Source organism: Podarcis vaucheri (genome assembly GCF_965113315.1).
Source record: "Podarcis vaucheri genome assembly, chromosome: 8".
NCBI lineage: Eukaryota > Metazoa > Chordata > Lepidosauria > Squamata > Lacertidae > Podarcis > Podarcis vaucheri.
Genome location: NC_138766.1, coordinates 16469823 through 16490999, shown reverse-complemented (window position 1 = coordinate 16490999; position 21177 = coordinate 16469823). Strand labels below are relative to the sequence as shown.

At 45.0% G+C, this 21177-nt stretch overlaps 1 protein-coding gene across 7 annotated transcripts in view; it reads right to left on the bottom strand.

Annotated features, from left to right (window-relative positions):
* The window catches only part of CTNND2 (catenin delta 2), a 529021-nt gene that overhangs the window by 238817 nt on the left and 269027 nt on the right, over nucleotides 1-21177 (bottom strand). For all 7 annotated transcript variants that reach the window (XM_082234188.1, XM_082234191.1, XM_082234190.1 and 4 more), the window contains one exon: nucleotides 13889-14513. In XM_082234188.1, the coding sequence (XP_082090314.1) occupies nucleotides 13889-14513 (625 nt within the window). The remainder of the gene's footprint in view (nucleotides 1-13888; nucleotides 14514-21177) is intronic.

Here is a 21177-nt window from a genome sequence, read left to right as displayed (position 1 = left end):
AATTACATAAAAGTAAAATTAGGATAATGCGTACTTTAAAGACAATGTGTATACTAATTCTTGCCTAAACTGCAGCAGTCTGAACAGTAAAAGTATAACCCAGGAATATTAAACACCTTAAAAGCTAGCTCCAGTCCAGATCACTTAAACTGTTTATTGCAAGAAATATCACAATTATACAAATATTCAGGTTAAAAAATGTTTTCTGGCCTCATGTTTACAGAGAGAGTTTCAAAAGGTATACAGTGGTGCCCCGCAAGACAAATGCCTCGCAAGATGGAAAACTCGCTAGACGAAAGGGTTTTCCGTTTTTGAGCTGCTTCGCAAGACAAATTTCCCTATGGGCTTGCTTCGCAAGACGAAAACGTCTTGCAAGTTTGTTTCCTTTTTCTTAACACCGTTAATACAGTTGCGACTTGACTTCAAGGAGCAACTCATAGAACGCAGTGTACATAGTAGCCTTTTTTGAGGTTTTTAAATACTTTGGTGATTTTTGAAGCTTTTCCAAAACTTCTTTTGCAGCCATTTGGTAAGTTAAGCTTTTAAAACTTTTTGGGGGGGTTTTGGATTTTGGGTTGGGGTGTTTGGAATTCAATGACTTGTTGTTGGGAAGGGGTTTGCAAGAATCTGGAAGCTTGTTTTTTTCTGCATTTTTATGATTTTCTGTGACCATTGGGCCACTCTGCTGTTTTTTTTAAAAAAAATCTGGGTTTGAATTTCTGTGTGGTGGGTGGCTGGGGGAACAGTTGAGGAGGGGTTTGCAAGAATCTGGGAGCTTATGTGGTTTTTTTCTGCATTTTTCTGGTTTTCTGTGACTATTGGGCCATGTTGTTGTTTTTTGAAAAAAAATTCTGGGTTTTGAATTTCTGTGTGCTGGGTGGCTGGGGGAACAGTTGGGGAGGGGTTTACAAGAATCTGGAAGCTTGTTTTCCCCCCTGCATTTTCATGATTTTCTGTGACCATTGGGCCACTCTGCTGTTTTTTAAAAAAGTTTCTGGATTTGAATTTCTGTGTGCTGGGTGGCTGGGGGAACAGTTGGGGAGGGGTTTGCAAGAATCTGGAAGCTTGTGGGTTTTTTCTGCATTTTTATGATTTTCTGTGACCATTGGGCCACTCTGCTGTTTTTTTAAAAAAATTCTGGGTTTGAATTTTGAAATGCTCTTTACAGTATGTGTGACTTTAAAGAGCATTTAATAAACCAAATTTGGCTTTGTTTGGACTTTTTTTGACCATAGGAACGCATTAATTGATTTTCAATGCATTCCTATGGGAAACCGTGCTTCGCAACACATTTCGCTAGATGAAAAAATTCGCGGAACGAATTAATTTCGTCTTGCGAGGCACCACTGTATTTTGAAATTTATTGCTGACAAAAGTTTGAGATCAGCATCAATTGCAGCTAATAGAACAAAGAGATCTAAGAACAAATCTGTAATATTCCTTTTGGGAAATGGACTCCGATGAAGAGAAGAGTTTGGCGAGGCAAGAAAAGAAGGCAATACTGGAGATCATGGGACGGCAGAAGGATAAATGAAATAATGAAGAGCTGTTGTGAGAGTCAGCAAGGCACAATGGACATGTGCTGATTAGACTGGGGTTCATATCCCTGCACAGACATGAAACTGACTGGATGTTCCTAATCATCGCTATGGCTGTGTTTGAACATCGCTAAACTATGGCCGAAGCAAGATGTGAATGAATCTGGACTCCTCCCAAACTCCCACTTACCCACTCCTCCACCTACACAGCCAAGAGGAGGGGTTCAGAAATTTACTCTTTTAGCTAATTACAGCTTCCTGTGTTGTCCAAACACAGAACTATGGTTAAATTGCCTGTGGTTAGCTAAACAAGCCAGTATTTTAGAAACCACAGTTTACAGTGAGCTTGTTTAAAACTAAGTACAGTTGTAGTAGACACAGTTTGCTGGACTGGACAACATAAGAGCCAAATCCTAGGGGCTGAGGTCCCTTCAGATGCCCCAATAAAATATTTGAGGGGGCCAGGGGGACCCAAAAGTTGATAGCCATTGTCATTCAAATGGTGTGGGTGGGTGTTCCATGTCTTGTGATCAATTATGCAAGTGGGGCTTATCTGAGCCTCCCCATATATTTTATTCAAGTTGGCACCCCTGCTGGACAACATGATCGTTAACCAGAAAGAGATGAAAAGCCTTCCAAACTCTGCATCTTCTGGGGAGGGGCAGCTGTGAGCCCAGGAGAAAACTAGGCTCTTTCATGTCTTGCTAAACCATAGTTTGATGTGATGTTCAAACAGTCAATGTCTCAAACAAAATCTACCTCATATGGTTCCTATGAAATTAAAGTTTCTTTAACTAATTTCCCTTTATGTCTGGATCAGAAAACTGTAATTTAAAGTCAATTTAAAGTACCCTCACATACCACTTACGCAAACCAAAAGGATATGTCCAGAGTAAGTGGCTACTACTTTCTCATTAGTGTTAAAAATCCTCAGGGGTAGTAGTAATGCTTAGCTTTGTTACTGAAAACAGGGAACAAGGAACAGAGATCTAATTCTTCGAATTAAAAGCAACACTACCAGTCTTTTTTTTTTAAAGGTGAACTGTGAAAAACCCTGTTTCTGTTTGTTAAAGGCAGTTTAACATTTCTTTCATTGCACCTTCCCCCTGCCCCCCCCCCCCGCTCAAGGTCTGGGTACCATGATTCCAAAGGTTTAATTGAAGAGATCTGGCAGTGTTTTATATTTAACAAAGGCATCCTTTGATTCAAGAGTTCATTAGTCAGTGGAGTTAAAGAAGTGCTAAGAAACGAAAAACAAAAGCTTGTTCAGTTTCCCTCTCTTGAGATGTCATAATCTATCATGAACAGACAAGACCTGAATTTCTAACATGTATACATGAAGCAGAAAACCACCTTTGACAAAAAAAACAGCAACCCAAAGAAGCCAAACAAACAACAAAGAAGCCTATTTATTTTCTCCTTTCTCCGAAAATAGCTTTCTTGTGCTTGCCGTCACCTTCTTCTTTCCTCCCCATTCGGGAGGACAAAAATGTTAGTTCTCATGATTACTCTGGAAAGGAATGACTTCAAATAGTTTATTGCAGGGCCATGGTCACAGCCCCATGCCCAAGGTGAGTCAGCTGAACTGAACTCCACCAGCATGAGAATTCCAGGCACGGAGAGTAGTCATATTACCAATCAATGTACTTTGTTCTGTGGGCAATGCCTCTTTTGCAGAATTTATACTGCTCTGCTCCATCTGGAATGGTTTTCTCTACTTGTTTTATAATTGTAGATTCTATAGCTTAAACCAGGCATGTCCAAAGTCCGTTTTGGGGGCCTAATCCCAAATTGGGGTCAAATTCAAAAAAAAAAAAAAAGCTTTGGTTGGCCCTCACACATGCTCACTTCATCAATTCTGGACCTCTTTGAAAAAAGCTTGGGCATCCCTGGCTTAAACCCACCCTGGGACCCTATGGTAAGGGCAGATAAGAAATGTTTTAAACAAACGAACAGAAATAGGTTCTAAGGCATTTATAGTTAAGAAAATGGGTTAATACTTGGCAGAGTAGGAGAGGTAAGGTTCAGAATGGTCTACAGCGAAAAATATTCTGTTGCAATCTTTAAGGCTAGACTTAAAGGTCTAAGAAAAAACACTCAGCGTGAACTGCTCCTGTGCCTTTAGCAACCATACAACGTGCAGAAATCAGCTGGGGGAATTGTAAGGCACAGAGACAACATGAACCCCTGGTAGTATCACCCAATAATACACATATGGAGACCATGAAAGTGAAATTTCGAAATCTATTGTTCCATGTGAATGGTGCTGGCTGCCAGGTTTGGTTCTTTTGAGGTGGAATGGTACATTTGGGCACACGTTAGCTTCAGTTGCATAGACTCCATATGTCTATTTCAGTGACTATACAAATGTGACTTAGGTCCACTACTTGGTCACCAACATCCATCCAGGGAGTAATGAAGCTGGAATGATAGGTTTCAACACTACATCAATATTGTGCAACACATCTATTAAGGGTGTGGCTGTTAACAGCTACAGTTTCCCAGAATCTTTGAACCTGAGCAACCATGGAAAACACAACACGTTAAGCTGAAAAGTTCCTTGTTAACTGAATGGCTGCATGTTGTTTTTGTTTGTTTGTTTACTGAATTAGATAATGCATGCCATTTTTTTCTTGTTCAAACTTTGAGTGAAGGGTAAGGTTAGACTAGCAAAGCAAGGTTTATGATGCACTGCAATTGTTCTGATCAGCTTTAGAAACATACGGTGTGATCACAAGCGCGCTAAAATCAACAGTAACTAGGGTAACAGGATTGTTTCATATTCTAAGTAAAGGTTAAGGGACCCCTGACCACTAGGTCCAGTTGTGACCAACTCTGGGGTTGCTGCGCTCATCTTGCTTTATTGGCCGAGGGAGCCGGCATTTGTCCGCAGACTTCTGGGTCATGTGGCCAGCATGACTAAGCCACTTCTGGCGAGCCAGAGCAGCGCACGGAAACGCCGTTTACCTTCCCGCCGGAGTGGTACCTATTTATCTACTTGTACTTTGATGTGCTTTCGAACTGCTAGGTTGGCAGGAGCAGGGAGCGAGCAATGGGAGCTCACTCTGCCACGGGATTCGAACCGCTGACCTTCTGATCGGCAAGTCCTAGGCTCTGTGGTTTAACCCACAGCGCCACCCGCGTCTGTTTCATATTCTACACCACAATAAACCCTAGTGTGCCACTTAGTAATCAAGGCAGCTGCAGTCAACCCCAGCTCTTGTATTTGTATTTTACAAACATTTGTCATAGTCACTCTTTACCTAAACATATAAGGTGCGAGAAAGCTCTATAATCACCAGTTTTAGATGATTGCACCCAAAGAGGGTAGAGTTTGAAGAACATTTGTTCATGCCGATCTCTGAGAGGATCGCTGCCAGCAGAGGTGTAACCAGGGCTGTTCTTCCACTGCTATGGGAGGCCAGGCAAGGAATGCAGACTTCTCTGCATGCCTCAGTAGAGGAACCTAGTCGCTGGCATGGGCCAGCCTATGGGGCCCTCTCCCCAGTCGGCAGGCAGTGCTATTAGAAGTGTGAGGGGGGCGCCCTACATGGCTTGGAGGAAAGAAAGACAGAGAGATCAGGCAAGAGTTGCAGTAGGAAAAGGGAAGGGAGGAAGGAGGCAGAAGAGAAAGCAGTGAGTGAAGGAAAGCAAACTTTTTAATTCTCTCCCGGCTTCAGAGATGCCAATATATCTCCTTGCCAAGGGCGCAAGGGAGCCTAGGTACGCCTCTGCCTGCCAGCCAATATAAGCCATTCGTATGAAAGAGCCAGAAGGAGATCTCAGATGTTATCCCTTTCAGAATGCGAAGGAGACACCTCAGTTCTTGGAGGACTTTTAGGCAGAGATTAGTCATTGCAACATTTCTTTGAAACAATAAATAACTACTCAATAAATTAAGGTAAAGGTAAGGGGACCCCTGACCATTAGGTCTAGTCGTGGCCGACTCTGGGGTTGTGGCGCTCATCTCGCTTTATTGGCCGAGGGAGCCGGTGTACAGTTTCCGGGTCATGTGGCCAGCATGACTAAGTGGCTTCTGGCAAACCAGAGCAGCGCACGGAAATGCCATTTACCTTCCTGCCGAAGTGGTACCTATTTATCTACTTGCACTTTGATGTGCTTTCGAACTGTTAGGTTGGCAGGAGCAGGGACCCAGCAACGGGAGCTCACCCTGTCGCGGGGATTCGAACCACCAACCTTCTGAGCAGCAAGTCCTAGGCTCTGTGGTTTAACCCACAGCGCCACCCGCGTCCCACTCAATAAATTACAACAGCTTTAAAAAATAACATTTTTTTTTCTTATTTCCTATTGGGCTCTAATTTATATTAAGCCTTATCACACCCAATTTTGCATTGGACATTCCCAAACACATGATCACAAAAGCTAGATTTTCTATTAATTGCAATAAAAGACGTCCATTAGTGTGCATAGACCAGCTTCCATCAAACTCCATCAGCAGCCAACCATTCTGCAGCTGATGGAAATAATAGGAGAAACAGCAATACTCTATTAAGCTGCCTACTTGAGTCAAGTGCCATGCAGACCTTCCCGTTCCAAGAGCAACCTCCATCTCCTGTAGGAACAATGGTCAAAAATGGATTGCGACACTTCTTGCTTGTATAAAAAACAACAACCAAGTCATTACAAGAAAATGCTGAACTGCACCCCCCCCATGTCTCCGCTGAATAGCTGAATTAACAAAAACCTCTCTCCAAGAAAAACATATGTTCATATTATACAGGTGCAGAATCCAATTATGAAATCATTACTCCACCATATAAGCACCACAAACAGGATCTCGGTGATTCGGCTTCTATTCCTTTCTCTTCTTTTTAAAGTAAATGGGGATCTCTATGGAAACTATTTATTTATAACACTCAAAGCAGTTGACTGCATTGCTAAATTGCATGTGTCAATGTAGTACAGCTCCCTCCACCTCTACTGGGCCCTCAAAATTACCTGTTTTTAATGTCGTTTTCATTCAGAATTAGAAAGAAACCCAGGAAGATGCCTTACACCAGGTGATTCCATTGGACCATTTAGCTCTTCCAAGGGAGGTTCACCTGGCACCTTCATTACATATATTTAGGAGCCAGGTGAAAACATTTATCTTCAACCAGGGGTTCAGCTGATTGATTGACATTCTATGGCTTTGAAATGTGTTTGTGGGAGGGAGGCTACGGGTTTCTGTTTTATTATGTATTTTGTATTCTCATTTTGTACTTTTTCTGTTGTAAATTGACCTAGGATCTTCAGATGAAGGGCGGTATACTAATACTAATAAGTTCAGCACTGTCTATGTAGACTGGCAGCAGCTATCCAGGTTCCCAACAGGAGAGTTTTCCAGCTCTATGTGGAGATGCTATAAATGAGGCACATCCAACAGGTAGATCACTGGCCGTCTGTGGTAGATCACTGGCTCCCCGCAAAGAAACTCAACAAGTAAAAAGTTTGGCTCCCCTAAAAAAAGCTCAACATTTCCCCCCAAAAAATGGGGTTTTCCTGCTCCCTAAAAAAAGCTCAACAAGGTTGACCTGAGCCCCCCCAAAAAGGGGTAGATCAGCACCAGTCTTTAACTCTGTGAGCAGATCGCAGTCTCTTGGGAGTTGGCCACCCCTGCTATAAATTGAACCGGTGTGCAAAGATATGCACAAGCATGTTCAGTCAGTTGTAGCATGTGCGCACGTCCACAAATTCCTATGTAGCTGCATGTAAACACTAATCTGAATGGCCCAACTCCAAAAAAAGAACAGCTCTTTCATTCCGTATTTGTGGGTCTACTTTGGTTCAAAATGTAGAAACAAAAAGGACGGACATTTATGGTCTGATCTATGATATAAACCATGGTACTGACACAGAGCCAGTCCTTCTCTATCCAGTCTGTTGCTTTCTCCCCATTCCCTGCCCCCTCACTGGGCCCAAACTCCCACCAGCCCTGCTCCGTTCCAGCCCAGAAACATGGTAATGTTCCTTAATAATGGTAATACTTCTTGCACTCCTGGCTAGAGGACAGAAATGTAGTGTTTGTAGGTGGATTTAAAACCTCTGACTTTCACATGGGTGGAATGTAGCCTCCTGTACAAATACAAGAGATACACCAATAAGTTCACTCACCTTTGCTTTTGCCCCCATCCCTGGAAGACTGGCCACATTGGCATAGGGTGTGTCATTTCAGGGGATGAAACTTAATTTTTGCAAATGACTTCACTGGGAGGGGGGTCCTTAAAAGACATTTTTGGGTGTAAGGAATTCAGATCTGCTATTATTTTTTTGATTGGACAACATTTAGGTCTACATCTAACAAAGCAGCACATATACTGCTTGCGGAAAACCAAATAATTTAAATTTTACCTTCTGAAAATGTCAAGATAATGCTATATAATGAAAACAAATAACATTACTGCATAACTGCAAGTATTTGGCAATCGTTTTTAACGATTTCTATGCAATTGTACATACATTTTACTTACAAAGCAAAACTAAATTATATGAACTTAACCAAAGTATCTTTTGAATTCCCAAGTCATGTTACAACTTTTTAGCACCCCTCATTTTTGGAATTTGAAAGTTGAAAAATTCAACACACCCTAATGAGAGCATGCAGCCCTCTGGCTGAAAAGGATTCCTTACTCCTACACTAAGAGAGATTTTGTACTATGAATAAAAAGTTTCTGGCTTCATTTGACTGCAGGGCGCAAGCCCTGAGGCGGCGTAAAACTACCCTTTACCAGGGCCCAAGGAACTAGGAAAGTCTGGAGGCAACCCCATTGTAAAGTAGCTAAATTGTAGATCATGCGTGAGGGTATTTGTTTTCCTGTATCCACATACCTATTGTGTTACAGCTGAATAACACACCTATTGAGTTACAACCCTCGACTAGAGGGTTGGTCATGTGGGCAAACTAAAACGTGTAGCTTGAATGACAAGAGATTTTCCTTCTCTCTATATGGCGTGCTCTCACAAATGCTACCAGTTCCAGAGTTCCTTGTGCACATATATAAAGGAAGGAGGGACAAAACACCATAATGATACCAGGGACAATGGGAGGCAGTGTTGCTGGTAGGATTTACAGTCCCAAATGTATGTATCTGACTAGTTCACAAATGCACACACCAATGGTCACCATACTGCCATGTTTAGAAACATCAGCTTTACAACTGTCCAAGGTGGGTTCATAAGAATTTTCCTTATACAGTGGTACCTAGCAAGACGAACGCCTCGCAAGACGGAAAACCCGCTAGACGAAAGGGTTTTCCGTTTTGGAGGCACTTCGCAAGACGAATTTCCCTATGGGCTTGCTTCGCAAGACGACAGCCCATAGGGAAATATCCGGGACAGCGGGGAAGCACAGCGCGTCTTCCCCACTGTCCTCGGACCTCCTCCGAAGCTGGGCGGTGGGGCGGGAACGCCTCCTCCCGCCGCCGCTGGGCTTCGGAACGCTGCTCCGAAGCCGGCGGCGGGGGCGGGAACACCTGCCCCCACCGCTGGGCTTCGGAACGCTGCTCCGAAGCCGGGCGGCGGGGGCGGGAACACCTGCCCCCGCCGCTCGGCTTCGGGAACCCCCCCCCCGGACCTGGTCTGAAGGCGGTTTCCCTAGGAACGCATTAATTGATTTTCAATGCATTCCTATGGGAAACCGTGCATCGCAAGACGAAAAACTCGCAAGACGAAGAGACTTGCGGAACGAATTATTTTTGTCTTGCGAGGCATTCATCTTGCGGGGCACCACTGTACAGTGGTGCCCCGCAAGACGAATGCCTCGCAAGACGGAAAACTCGCTAGACGAAAGAATTTTCCGTTTTGGGGGTGCTTCGCAAAACGAATCTCCTATGGGCTTGCTTCGCAAGACGAAAATGTCTTGCGAGTTCCTGCGAGTTTTTTCCCCATCCCCCCTTTTTCTAAGCCACTGAGCCGCTTATCCGCTAAGCCGATAACCCGCTAAAAGCCGATAAAAGCGCTAATCCGCTAATCCGTCAATAGGCTTGCTTCGCAAGACGAAAAAACCGCTAGACGAAGAGACTCACAGAACGGATTCTTTTCGTCTTGCGAGGCACCACTGTAAAATGTTGCATCTGAAAAAAATCTTGAAAGTCTGCTTTTTTTTTGAAGCAGAGAAGAGTATGAAACACCACTTCAACCAATTTATTAAATAATTTTACAAAAAAAACAACCAATGGATTTTCTGTGCGGTGTCAGGGTGTGTTGCAGAAGCTGACAGAAGTTTCAGCAAGTTAACACTCATCAAAAACTGCAGGCATTCTCTATGGGGCAAGAACAGTTCTGCCACCTAGCTATTTGTCTATTGAGTATTAACTTGCATGAGATACAGACTTTGGAAAAATGTTTGCAGCTGCACTGATCTATAAAAAAAAAATCAAAGCATTAACTGAATAACCACCTTACTAGGACCAACTAAAAATTACAAAATGGAGAGCACACTTCAGGACAGATATTATAGTAAACAAAAATATGAAAGGAGGGGGGGGGGGCGAGAGAAGGAAATGGTAGGAAAGCCCCAACGTAGGCCATGGTATCATTTCAGAAATGAAGAAAAAGTGCAGTAAAATAGAAACTTTTCTTTCATGACTCATGAGATTGTTTTGCATGGGTTCATGTTATGTTTATAGGAGGCAGCCCTAAAAGAAGAAAAGGTGGTCACAAGAAGCATGTCACCCTAGGAAACAAAGAAGTGTTAAAGTCTTTTGAAGCTGAGAAGTAGAGGAGGAGGAAGAGGAGGAGAAGAAGAATGGAAGATACAGTGGAGCATAAGAATGAGGCAAAGGAAGACTCTGTGTCTGAAAGAGGCCAGGCACGATGGGTTGCAATTACAGCCCCAGGTCTCCTGTTTAATTGGCTGAGGCCATCCTGTCACATGCTGGCAGGCCACATTTATCAGGAAGCAAATCCAGACAAAAAGGATGACAGAGAAATCGTAAATACAAAACAGAAAGGGTTCACTGACTAGTAGAATGTGTCCACTGAAGTATAAAGGAACTGCAAAGGTCCACTAAATTTACAGACCACAGCTCAGTGATAGAGCATCTGATTTGCACGCAGACAGTGCAAGGTTTAATCCACAGCAACTACAGGTAGGTTTGGAAATCTTCCCCATGTGAAATCCCGGAGAGCCATTGCCAATCAGTGTAGATTAGAGGTGGGTAACTGGATCTGACTGGCTGGTTACCTCCTCACAACCCCCATAGAGTTGACATCTGCCAATTTTCTGACATAATGATGCCTGGTGTACTGCCTGTTCAAAAGAGGCTACCCTAAAGGATAAATCAGTCACCGTTGAAAGAGGGTGTGACTAAAAGGATGGTCACAAACCATTTTGGACTCATTGGCACATTTTGAATTCTGAGTGTGGTAGGGGTGTCAATCACAAAATGTTTGTCATGGGGGTGAGTGGTGGCGTAACACAAAATGGCTGTCATTGGAAGCATGACGTAGCACAAAATTAGAAAAACAGCCACCCCTAATATCTCTATGCTTACCATAGGAAGATAGCTATGTACTGGTCCTGATTGTGGAGATCACACAAGACTGATTTTACAAACATACATAAAGACAAATCCTCAAACGGTTGCTGTCTAATAGCAACAGGGAACATTCCTAAGTACCAGTAAAAACACACACACAGTGACCACACCACATTCACATTCATTTCACAAAAAATCTTTTGGAAGGTACCTGCACATTTTGACTCATAACTTTCCTTCTAAAAGGACTAGAGACTTGTTAATGAAAGCTGGGAGTCTGGGGCACCTGTCTGGGGGTGCCAAGGAAAGACTTTGGGCACCAGGTTGGTGTCCCTACAGCAACCTCATTTTAAGATGCCCTTTCAGCATCAGTCAGCTGACTAGAGCTGGAAGTGTACCTTCAAAATACTTCTCCATAATTGTCAATCAATTGATTGTCAGTTACAAGGAGCCCCTTTGAATTCTCTGCAGAGGGGTGAATGGAACATTTTTCTCTCTGCAAGAAAGTGGTTTTGGTCACAAGAGCCTCCTCCAGCATTTTGTACCCAAGCTTCTTCTTCCAGCTTCTAGCACTTGGAAGTCCCCAGATGACTGTCATGGATACAGAGCACAGCACCAAGAACCAGCTGATCTGTGTCTCTGCAAGCTCCCTTCAAGCACTGAAAATCAGCTGGTTATCAGTATCTGCAGATGGCCTGGTGCTGCACTCTGACAGCCCAACAATAAGCTGATAGCTGGAGTTTCAAAAGGTCTTGTTGGAGGGCTTTGAAGACACCAATGGTTGGCAGTGCCCAGGAATGCCCCCCCCCGCAACTTTATCTGCCTCACAACAGATGTCATATATGGTGTCAGATGCAAGGCAGGTGTGTGTGGCTTGACCAAACTGGTCTGGTGGGCCAAAGGTTCCCAACTTCTGGTGTAGACCAAGGATGGGAGGCCTTCTTCAGCCTCATGGGAACCTGCTGGTTCTGTGGGCAAGGCCAAGAGTTAAAGGGGTTGTGGCCAGAAGAAGAAAAATAGGTGGAGAAAAGCAGACTACATTCTAGCCACAAAAGAGTCAGAGGCTTCTGTTCACATCCTTCTATCCTGGCAAGCAAGAGGGATAGGAGGACACGTTCTTACCACACAAAAGACCTTGTGGAGAAGGGCCAGTGAAAGATATAGCCTGGGGAGAAAGTGTGACATGGGGAGAGTCTGAGGGACAGACAGACTGGCCCAGAGCGCCACATTTTGCCCCTGCGCCTAAGGTTTCCCATTCCTCGTGAAGACAATGCTGACCTAGATTGTCCAATGGTCTGACTTTGTGAAAGGAAGCTTCCTATCTTCCTATGCAAGCAGTATAGCATGCGAACTGAGAATTCACTTGCAATGCTTCCAACCTTCTAGGGATCTCTGTGGAAAGTGGAAATAGCAGCATGTTGGAGAAACAAGCCCTTTGCTCATCTTGGAGCCATGACAAATACTTGGGCATGGTGGTTACGGCTACACTCACTGGCAAATACATGTCCCTCAGACACAAGACTCGCTGAGTTGGGCAAGGACCATAGATCAGTGGCAGAGCCTCTGTTTGCATGGTGAAAATATCTGAAGCCCTTGCAGTCAGTACAGACAGTGCCAATGTCTGACTTGGTAAAAGACAGCTTCCTATATTCCAATGAACAGGAAATATTCCCAAGGAAGTGTGCATAGGACACAAAACCTCAATGATTAATAGTGCTTATTCTACAAGCATCTCTTTGCCCAATAATCTTGGAGGAGCAGTCTAGCAAGTCACATATAGGGAACACGATTTACAAGAATGCATTATCAATGTGTTACTTAACTTCACCTAATAAGCTCTCTCTGGCAACATGCAACAATGATAGAATAACAGTTATCATTTCATGGGTAGGTCTTCCCACCCCCCCTGCAAAGGGGAGCCACCAGAATATATTTCTGATATTAACACATTTTTGCTGCCATCTGACTTTTCTTTATTTTCAGATCCAGCTATGTAGATTAGACAAGAGAACACATGAGCATGACAGTTGTTGCTATAGCAATATACCTCCAATGATTTTTATAAGAACAAAAAAATCCCACTGAAAAAGTACACAGCTTAGTTACCAGATTATTAGGAAGACCCAGGATATCATTTTTAAAAACAAACAAACAAACAAACAAACAAACGTTTCCTGACTAAGGGCAGGAAACACTGACATAATTGATACTAATCAGAACATTCCAAATTTTATGTTAGGGGAAAGCATGCAGACAGCAACACGTCTTCATCTCAGCTGAAAGGAAGAGACAAGTGTATCCATTAAATGAATTTAGGCAGTCCTTACATTTAAAACTTTTTCTTTAAAGTAGCTTTAAAGTAGTTTTATGTCCAGTGTCGGAAAAATGCAGAACTATCCACGAAAAGTTCAAGTAAATCAATGATAGTGAATTTAATAATCAGCAATTAAGATGCACTGTGCTGTATTCAGATGCGCTCACAGCAGAACCAAGTGCCCTCATTTAGAGCAATCAGACAAGTAGGCAGGGGAGCGAAAACAGAAGGAATGGCCAGGTATAATCGGTGTCGAAGGCTGCAATCCCCAAACACACTTACTTAGCAGCGAGTCCCGCTGAAATCAGGAGCAGGTAATCTCCAAGTATTCACGGGTCCCCTATTTGCTATTCAGACGCCTGAGATTTAAGGAGGACACACTAGTGCCAGTGGCAACCACTTAAAGCAGCATTTGGGGGAAAACACACACACAGCTACCTTGTTCTCCCTTTACACAGGAACCCCCCCCCCCCCAATTTCCCAGACCTGGATGCAAGCGCGCGCGCGGACTCCGGCGGAGCTGGAGCGGGGCGCGCTCCCGGGAGCCGGGGACTCACCTGCGAGGCTGCCGGGTCTCTGCAGGGTGGCGGTGGCATAGAGCTCCTGCGAGTGCTTGCCGTACTGCTCGGAGGGGTGCACCAGCCTCTTGGTGGGCGACAGCGTGGCGTAGGTGCCGATGGTGGAGCTGAGCTGGTGGATGGGCGACGAGGAGATGTTGGAGGGGATGGTGGGCGGCGACGTGACCCGGATGGGCGAGGGCGAGAGGCCCGCCGTCGACACGACGATGTTGATGGGCGAGCTGGTGCTGTAGGACTTGGCCAGGCGGCTGGGCGACTGCTTCGGGGAGGAGACGCGCTGCGTGGTGCTGTAGCCCGAGGCGGCGGCCGCGGCGCTCTCGGAGGCGGAGCCGGCCCGCTGGAGCTTGGTGGGCGAGCCCACCTGCTGCATGGACAAGGGCGAGCTCACCCGCTGCGCCGGCAGCGTGGAGCTGGAGTAGTAGAGGGCCGGCGAGTGCGGCTGCTGCGCCTGGGACGCAGAGGCGGACGAGCACGAGTCCGGCAAGTGGAAGGCGCTGCCATGGCTCGGCGCGAACGACTCCCGGGGCAGCGGCTGAGACAGCGGAGGAGGCGGCGGCGGCGGCGGCTCCGAGCCGGCGAGGTGGGCTGTCCGGCCGGCGGTGGCCTGAGGAGGAGGAGGAGGAGGAGAGGGGCGGGGAGAGGAAGCAAGCACAACAAACAAACGGGCTGACAAGAGGCGGGCGCAGCAGAGAGAAAAGCAAGCAAGCAAGCAGCCCCTCCTCTCTCTCCCCCCCCCGCCCGCGAAAAAAGGAGAATTGGGGAGGGAATTAAAGGCATCACACAGCGCTCGGCTGACCTCTCCCTGGGGTTCCTCCCCAATGCCTCCAGGATTAAGCGCCTGGTCTTCCATAAGCTGCTAAAATAGTCTTTTGCTCGTGGGGGTGGGGAACATAATACCAGGACCGTTTCTCACCAGTGGAACTCGTTTTCAGATGCATTGCACAATTCTGCTTTCCTTGCACAAGTCTACTTTTTTTTTTTTTTAAGAGATCCCAGAAAACCTGACTCGTGTCTACTCGGAAGCAAACGCCGCTGTGATCACGCATAGCGTTGCAGTCTTAGCCAAGCGCCTAAAGGCGATATGACGGCGTTTGCCTTTTAAAGTGACCCACGTTCCATCATTTTTTTCCCTCGCCGTCCAAGCGTGGGGAAAAAAGCAAGCCAAAATTGCTCTTGGGCATACTTTGGGTCATGGGAAATCAATAGCGCCCTCAGCTTCCAAGAAACACCTTCGCAGATGTCAGGAGTGATGGTGTCTTATCTACACCAGCCTTCAAAGCAATTCAGTTTCCCCCAGGGAATCCTGGGACTTGTAGTCCACTGGGGGTCTGTTTGAAGGAGAATGATTAGCACCTTCAGCAAACGGCGCCTCCCAGGTGGAAGGCAGCTCGGAGTGTTAAATTGGTGCAAAAACAATGTCAAGGTGTGGATAAGCGGCAGATCGCCTTATCCAAGCAGGCAAGTAGGAGAGAGCGGAGCCATGCCGGCATAGTAGACACAAGAGTACTGTCTGCAATTTGAATACAGCACCTCTTATTTCCAAGCCTCCAGAGCTGGAAAAGTCCCTTTGGGATGATTTAAGACTATGTGCAAGAACCTAATTGTTAGCTTGCAAGAACTCTGTGATATGTAATCATAGGAGCAGCCCAAGTTATTTTGCTGCCTGAGGCAAAGGAAAAGAGGGCGCATTCCCCATTCTGTGCACGAACTCTGACTAGACTGGTAGTTGACTCTTGCTTCAGCACCGGTGATGGAACAGTCATCTACTGTACCCTAGGGCAACAAACTAGCTTAGGGGCTGCAGGGCAGAACACAAGGCACACAGTTCAAAACCCTGTTCTACTCTTCAGAATTTGCTGCCTGAGGCAGCTGCTTCACTCTGCCTCATGGCTATGTGTGCTATATAATAATAATTTATTATTTATACCCCGCCCATTTGGCTGGGTTTTCCCAGGCACTCTGGGCGGCTTCCAGCAGAATATTAAAAAACAATGATTTATCAAATGTTAAAAGCTTCCCTGTACAGGGCTGCCTTCAGATGTCTTCTGAAAGTCCAATAATTGCTTATTTCTTTGACATCTGATGGGAGGGCATTCCACAGGGCAGGCGCCACTACCGAGAAGACCCTCTGCCTGCTAAGGTTAACATCAGAATTATTTTTATTGCTGTGAAAAATGCAATAAAGATTTTAAATATTTAAAAAGAAAGGGGTATTTGGGACTCTACTTCTTTTTGTGACGTGTCTCGGGATGTAAGTAGCCACCAGACTTTGCACCTCATCCAAGCTTGGGGCAGGCTTTGTTGGTTTTTAAGTTTCGTTGCAGGGAAGTCGCTATGATGTACTAAATGCCCCCGCAACATTTGTTGTGACACTTAGAGAAGGCATCACAGGAGTTACTGTTCCCTTCCGATTTGTTGCTAAAAATGGCAGGTTGAAGTACTTAGCTCATAAAATGGCCGAACAGACAAGACAATCTACCTGTGAATAGTAAAGATAAAGGGACCCCTGACCATTAGGTCCAGTCGTGGACAACTCTGGGGTTGCGGCGCTCATCTCGCTCTATAGGCCAAGGAGCTGTCATTTGTCCGCAGACAGCTTCCGGGTCATGTGGCCAGCATTACTAAGCCGCTTCTGGCGAACCGGAGCGGTACCTATTTATCTACTTGTACTGGTGTGCTTTCAAACTGCTAGGTTGGCAGGAGCAGGGACCGAGCAACAGGAGCTCACCCTGTCGCAGGGATTCGAACCGCCGACCTTCTGATCGGCAAGTCCTAGGCTCTGTGGTTTAACCCACAGCACCACCCTCGTCCCTACCTGTGAATTGGTCTCCTCAAAATTTAGAGCCCCCACCTTCTAACTGAAAATGAATTGATTTAGTTAAAATCATTTGGTGAGGGGGAATGCCTTTGTCATCTTGGAAATGAAATTGGCTAGACCCTCTGTTGCTTGAGAGAGGAGAGGGTGTTGCTCCTCGCTTTTCTTTTCAATGTCACAGAAGGCACAGAGGGAGAACTGAGGCATGCCCTCATCCGTATTTCTCTGCCAATATTGGGATACCTGGAATTCTAAGGTCTTATATATATAAATCATAAATTTACAAGGCAAACACAAACCTAAGTATATAAACCACGAGTCTGAGATAGTACACAGGAGAGCAATCCTGAAGCCATTTTGACTCTTCCAGTAAACTCAGATATACTCTCTAGTGAAGAAGGAAATGAGAAAACCTCCCCATTGTCTCTTTGCTCACAAATCCTGTCTTAAGGGAATATCTGTGTATGAATAGGGTGAGCCTGTGACCTGGATTCAGGAACTAAGTATTTAGCATCTCAAAAGGAATGGCCAGGCTGGCCAGGTAAAGCAATCAAGTGACCATTATCAGTATCCTGCCAGACAGGATTTCTGTTGCAGACTGCCCACTGTGATGTATTTCTGCTGTAGCCCAACTCCTGTGATGTATGTATGATGTTTTGGGGGCTGTTCTTGAGCTAAAATGGGACGCGGGTGGCGCTGTGGGCTAAAGCCTCAGCGCCTAGGGCTTGCCGATCGAAAGGTCGGCGGTTCGAATCCCCGCGGCGGGGTGCGCTCCCGCTGCTCGGTCCCAGCGCCTGCCAACCTAGCAGTTCGAAAGCACCCCCGGGGGCAAGTAGATAAATAGGTACCGCTTACCAGCGGGAAGGTAAACGGCGTTCCGTGTGCGGCTCTGGCTCGCCAGAGCAGCGTTGTCACGCTGGCCACGTGACCCGGAAGTGTCTCCGGACAGCGCTGGCCCCCGGCCAATAGATGTGAGATGGGCGCACAAACCCCAGAGTCTGGCAAGACTGGCCCGTTCGGGCAGGGGTACCTGTACCTTTACCTTTACCTTGAGCTACAGGGTGGGCAATTTCAAAAGTTTATATAAGGGCTTATGCACCCTTGTTCTGGGTTTCCTCCTCTCTCCTGTAAGTGAGGGGAGCACCCTGTTGCAACAGTTAATAAAGACGAGGCTTACTAGCTGCTTTGCTTCTCAATATTCTCTGGTTGGCCTCTGTTATCTCCTACCAATAGAGAACCTACGTAAGGACTCATGGATACCCCATAAGGGAAAGGCAGCAGTTTTTTCTTATAACACTGTCATTGTATAACCAGGTTAAGAAATTCACTGCCACACAACTTGGGGATGGCTTTAGCAGGGATTAGGCAAATTCATGTGGGATAGGTTATCAGTGGTTATTAGCCATGATAATTAAATTGAACCGCCATATTCAGATGATACACATCTTTGTGTGCCAGGTGGAGTGATGAACAGGGTTTGGCCAACTTATGTGGCTTGCTGCTATTGGAAATAGAATATTAGACCATTGCATGTTTCTGCTGCGGGGCGGGGGAAGGGTTGCTATTATAATTGCTCTTTTCAATATGTACAGTATTTCATCTCCCTTTGCTTGGCCAACAATACAATCCTTTTTTAAAAACAACAACAACAACAAAACCAAACCCCAAAAGCAAGTATTCTAGACTGAAAGCAATATGGAAGAGCACCCACAAATCAAAAGAAATGTGACAAGAAAAGCTGTTGCGGGCACACTGTAAATCAAACTACTCCTTGGCAGTTGTGATTGTGGATGAGAGGATTCAACTTCAACTCATGGAATTGGAGGGAGATTTTCTGTCCACTGGAAATAAATTATACTGTGAAAACAGAAGCGTATGGAAGATGGAGGGAGGGGGGCGTATTCCAAAAAGTGATAGTCCTTGTGGATGGCTATCCATTTCTGCATTTTGTGACAATGTGCACGCCCTACCCTTTGTGAGCAATCTCTTTCTCACACACAAATTCTTGCAGCCGTCTCTTCCTGAGTGCAACCCAGTTACTTATTTATTTACAAGACATACCAGAAAATGAGGGTGGGATGGAGTTGTGGTAGAGGTGGGCCCTTCCTTGGGATTCAGCCCAGGTATAAATTTGCATACAATTGAAAACAGCAGATTGTCCAGCACATCTGCACAGGAGGTCTTAGATCTTCCTGCCAGTTATGCAGTGCTGTGCGAAGTTTTGCCTAAACCTTGTAATTTAAAAGAAAAAGAGGAGGGAGGAGAGAAAGAAAATCCTCAACAGATGCTCCCTATTAAAAATTTCAATTATGTGCCTGAGCCCCTTCTGGAACAGCGAAGAATAGAATGTACCTCTTATCTCCCAACATAGACTGCATTCCAGTTTTTATCGGGGATCTTAGGCTCAAGAGATCATCTGTGGCTGTTAATCTGGTAACATTAAAATCCTCTAATAACAGCATGCTGGAGTGAGAGATAGCTGAGGACTCTGTTGAAAGGCGCACTCTGATTTCAGATACATTTCCACATCCCTGCCTGCCCTTTGCCTTTTTCTTTCTTGATCAGGCAGAGGATTTATCTGAAGCATTAAAGAATGCCCCAAATGCAAGAAGTTGGAACTGTAGTATGAGTTATTCAAACCAAAGTTTGAATAACTCAAGCATTGCATTTTTAGTTCCAGTCACAACAGAAGTGGGCAGTGCCACAATACACAGTGAAGCTAACCAATTACAAAAAGTGTTTGTGTGTGTGTACACACACACACACACCTGGCATTAGTTCTTGTCAGCTGCAGGAGGTTTCAGGCAGTTTTTTTTCTTCTTATGTTCCTCCCAAAAGAGAATTGCTGACAATCTCTCTCCTGGAAGAAGTCTCTGCCATCTCAGGCATACATATTCAAAAGTCAATCTTATTTCATTAATAGGATTTCCTTCAGAGTAAAAATATTTAGGATTGGGGAGTCTTAAATACACATTTCAGCAAATGTCAATCATTATAGTGGTAACGACACAACATACCAAATTCTGTTTCAGTTGGGGGTGTGTGAGAGATTTGGATGAATTTTGAATCCTGAGGCAAAGTGAGGTCTGATGGATTTGGGACTTGTCAGAGGTGAAGCAGGTTTACTACAAGGTGGCATTAGTTGAAGGAGGGACCCCTGAAGGGGGTGTTAACAACAAAGTAGGAAGAAATTTATAGTTTTTTTACATCAAATGAATGTATAAAAAGAGGGGGGTCTTCCACGGATCTGTATTGGGACTGGTGCTTTTAAACTTGTTTACAAGCGACCTCTACAATTCTATGATTCTATGACCTAACAAACCCTGTTTAAGTAGTACAAGGCAAAAAAAAAAAAGATGCCAAAAAGCTCCAAAAAAGATCTCTCCAAAATGGGAAAATGGGCAATTAAATGGCAAATGTTGCTCAGTGGTGATGCTGGAAGTGATTGATCAAGAAAGGTCATGGTGGACAGCTCAATGAAAATATTGACCCAGTGTGACAGCTATGAAAATATTAATTCCTTGTTGTGGATCCTTAGGAAAAATAGAACTGTTGATATAGAAATCTGTGGTACGACCACACTTGGAATACTGAGTACAGTGGCTGCATTTTTTTTAAAAAAAAGGGGGGGAAGGATATTGTAGAGCTGGAAATTGTCAGGGGGCTGGAGCAACTCTCTTTTGGGTTGTTGCTGCCTTTGTGTAGGGAAAAAATGCAAGTAATGGGCAACTTGACAGAGGTGTAAAAAACAATGCATTACAGTGGTGCCTCGCAAGACGAAATTAATTCGTTCCGCGAGTTTTTTCGTCTAGCAAATTTTTCGTCTTGCGAAGCACGGTGTCGGGAAAGTTTTGGAAAAGCTTCAAAAATCACCAAAGTCTTCAAAAACCTCAAAAAAGGCTACCACACTGCGTTCTATGAGTTGCTCCTCAAAGTCAAGTCACAACTGTATTAACGGTGTTAAGAAAAAGGAAACAAACTTGCAAGACATTTCCGTCTTGCGAAGCAAGCCCATAGGGAAATTCGTCTTGCGAAGCAGCTCAAAAAACGCAAAACCCTTTCATCTAGCGAGTTTTTCGTCTTGTGAGGCATTCGTCTTGCGGGGCACCACTGTATGTTGAAGATATGGATAGAGACATAATTCTCCTCTCACAACACTACAACCTGGGGTCCCCCATTGAGCTGAATTGACAGAACAGACAAAAGGAAGTACTTTTTCAGAACATACATAGATAAATGGTAGCATGCTCTACTACATCATCTGTGGTGATGGCTGCCAGTATAAATAGCTTTAAAAGGGCCATGGGGCAGACATATTCATAGAGAATAAGCCGATCTGTAGTTGCTAGTCATGAGGGGCATATGCTACCTTGAGGATCAGGGACTGCATGTTTCTGAATTCCAGTTGCTGGGGAACAACAGCTGGAGAGGCTGATTTCTCTCATGTTGTTGG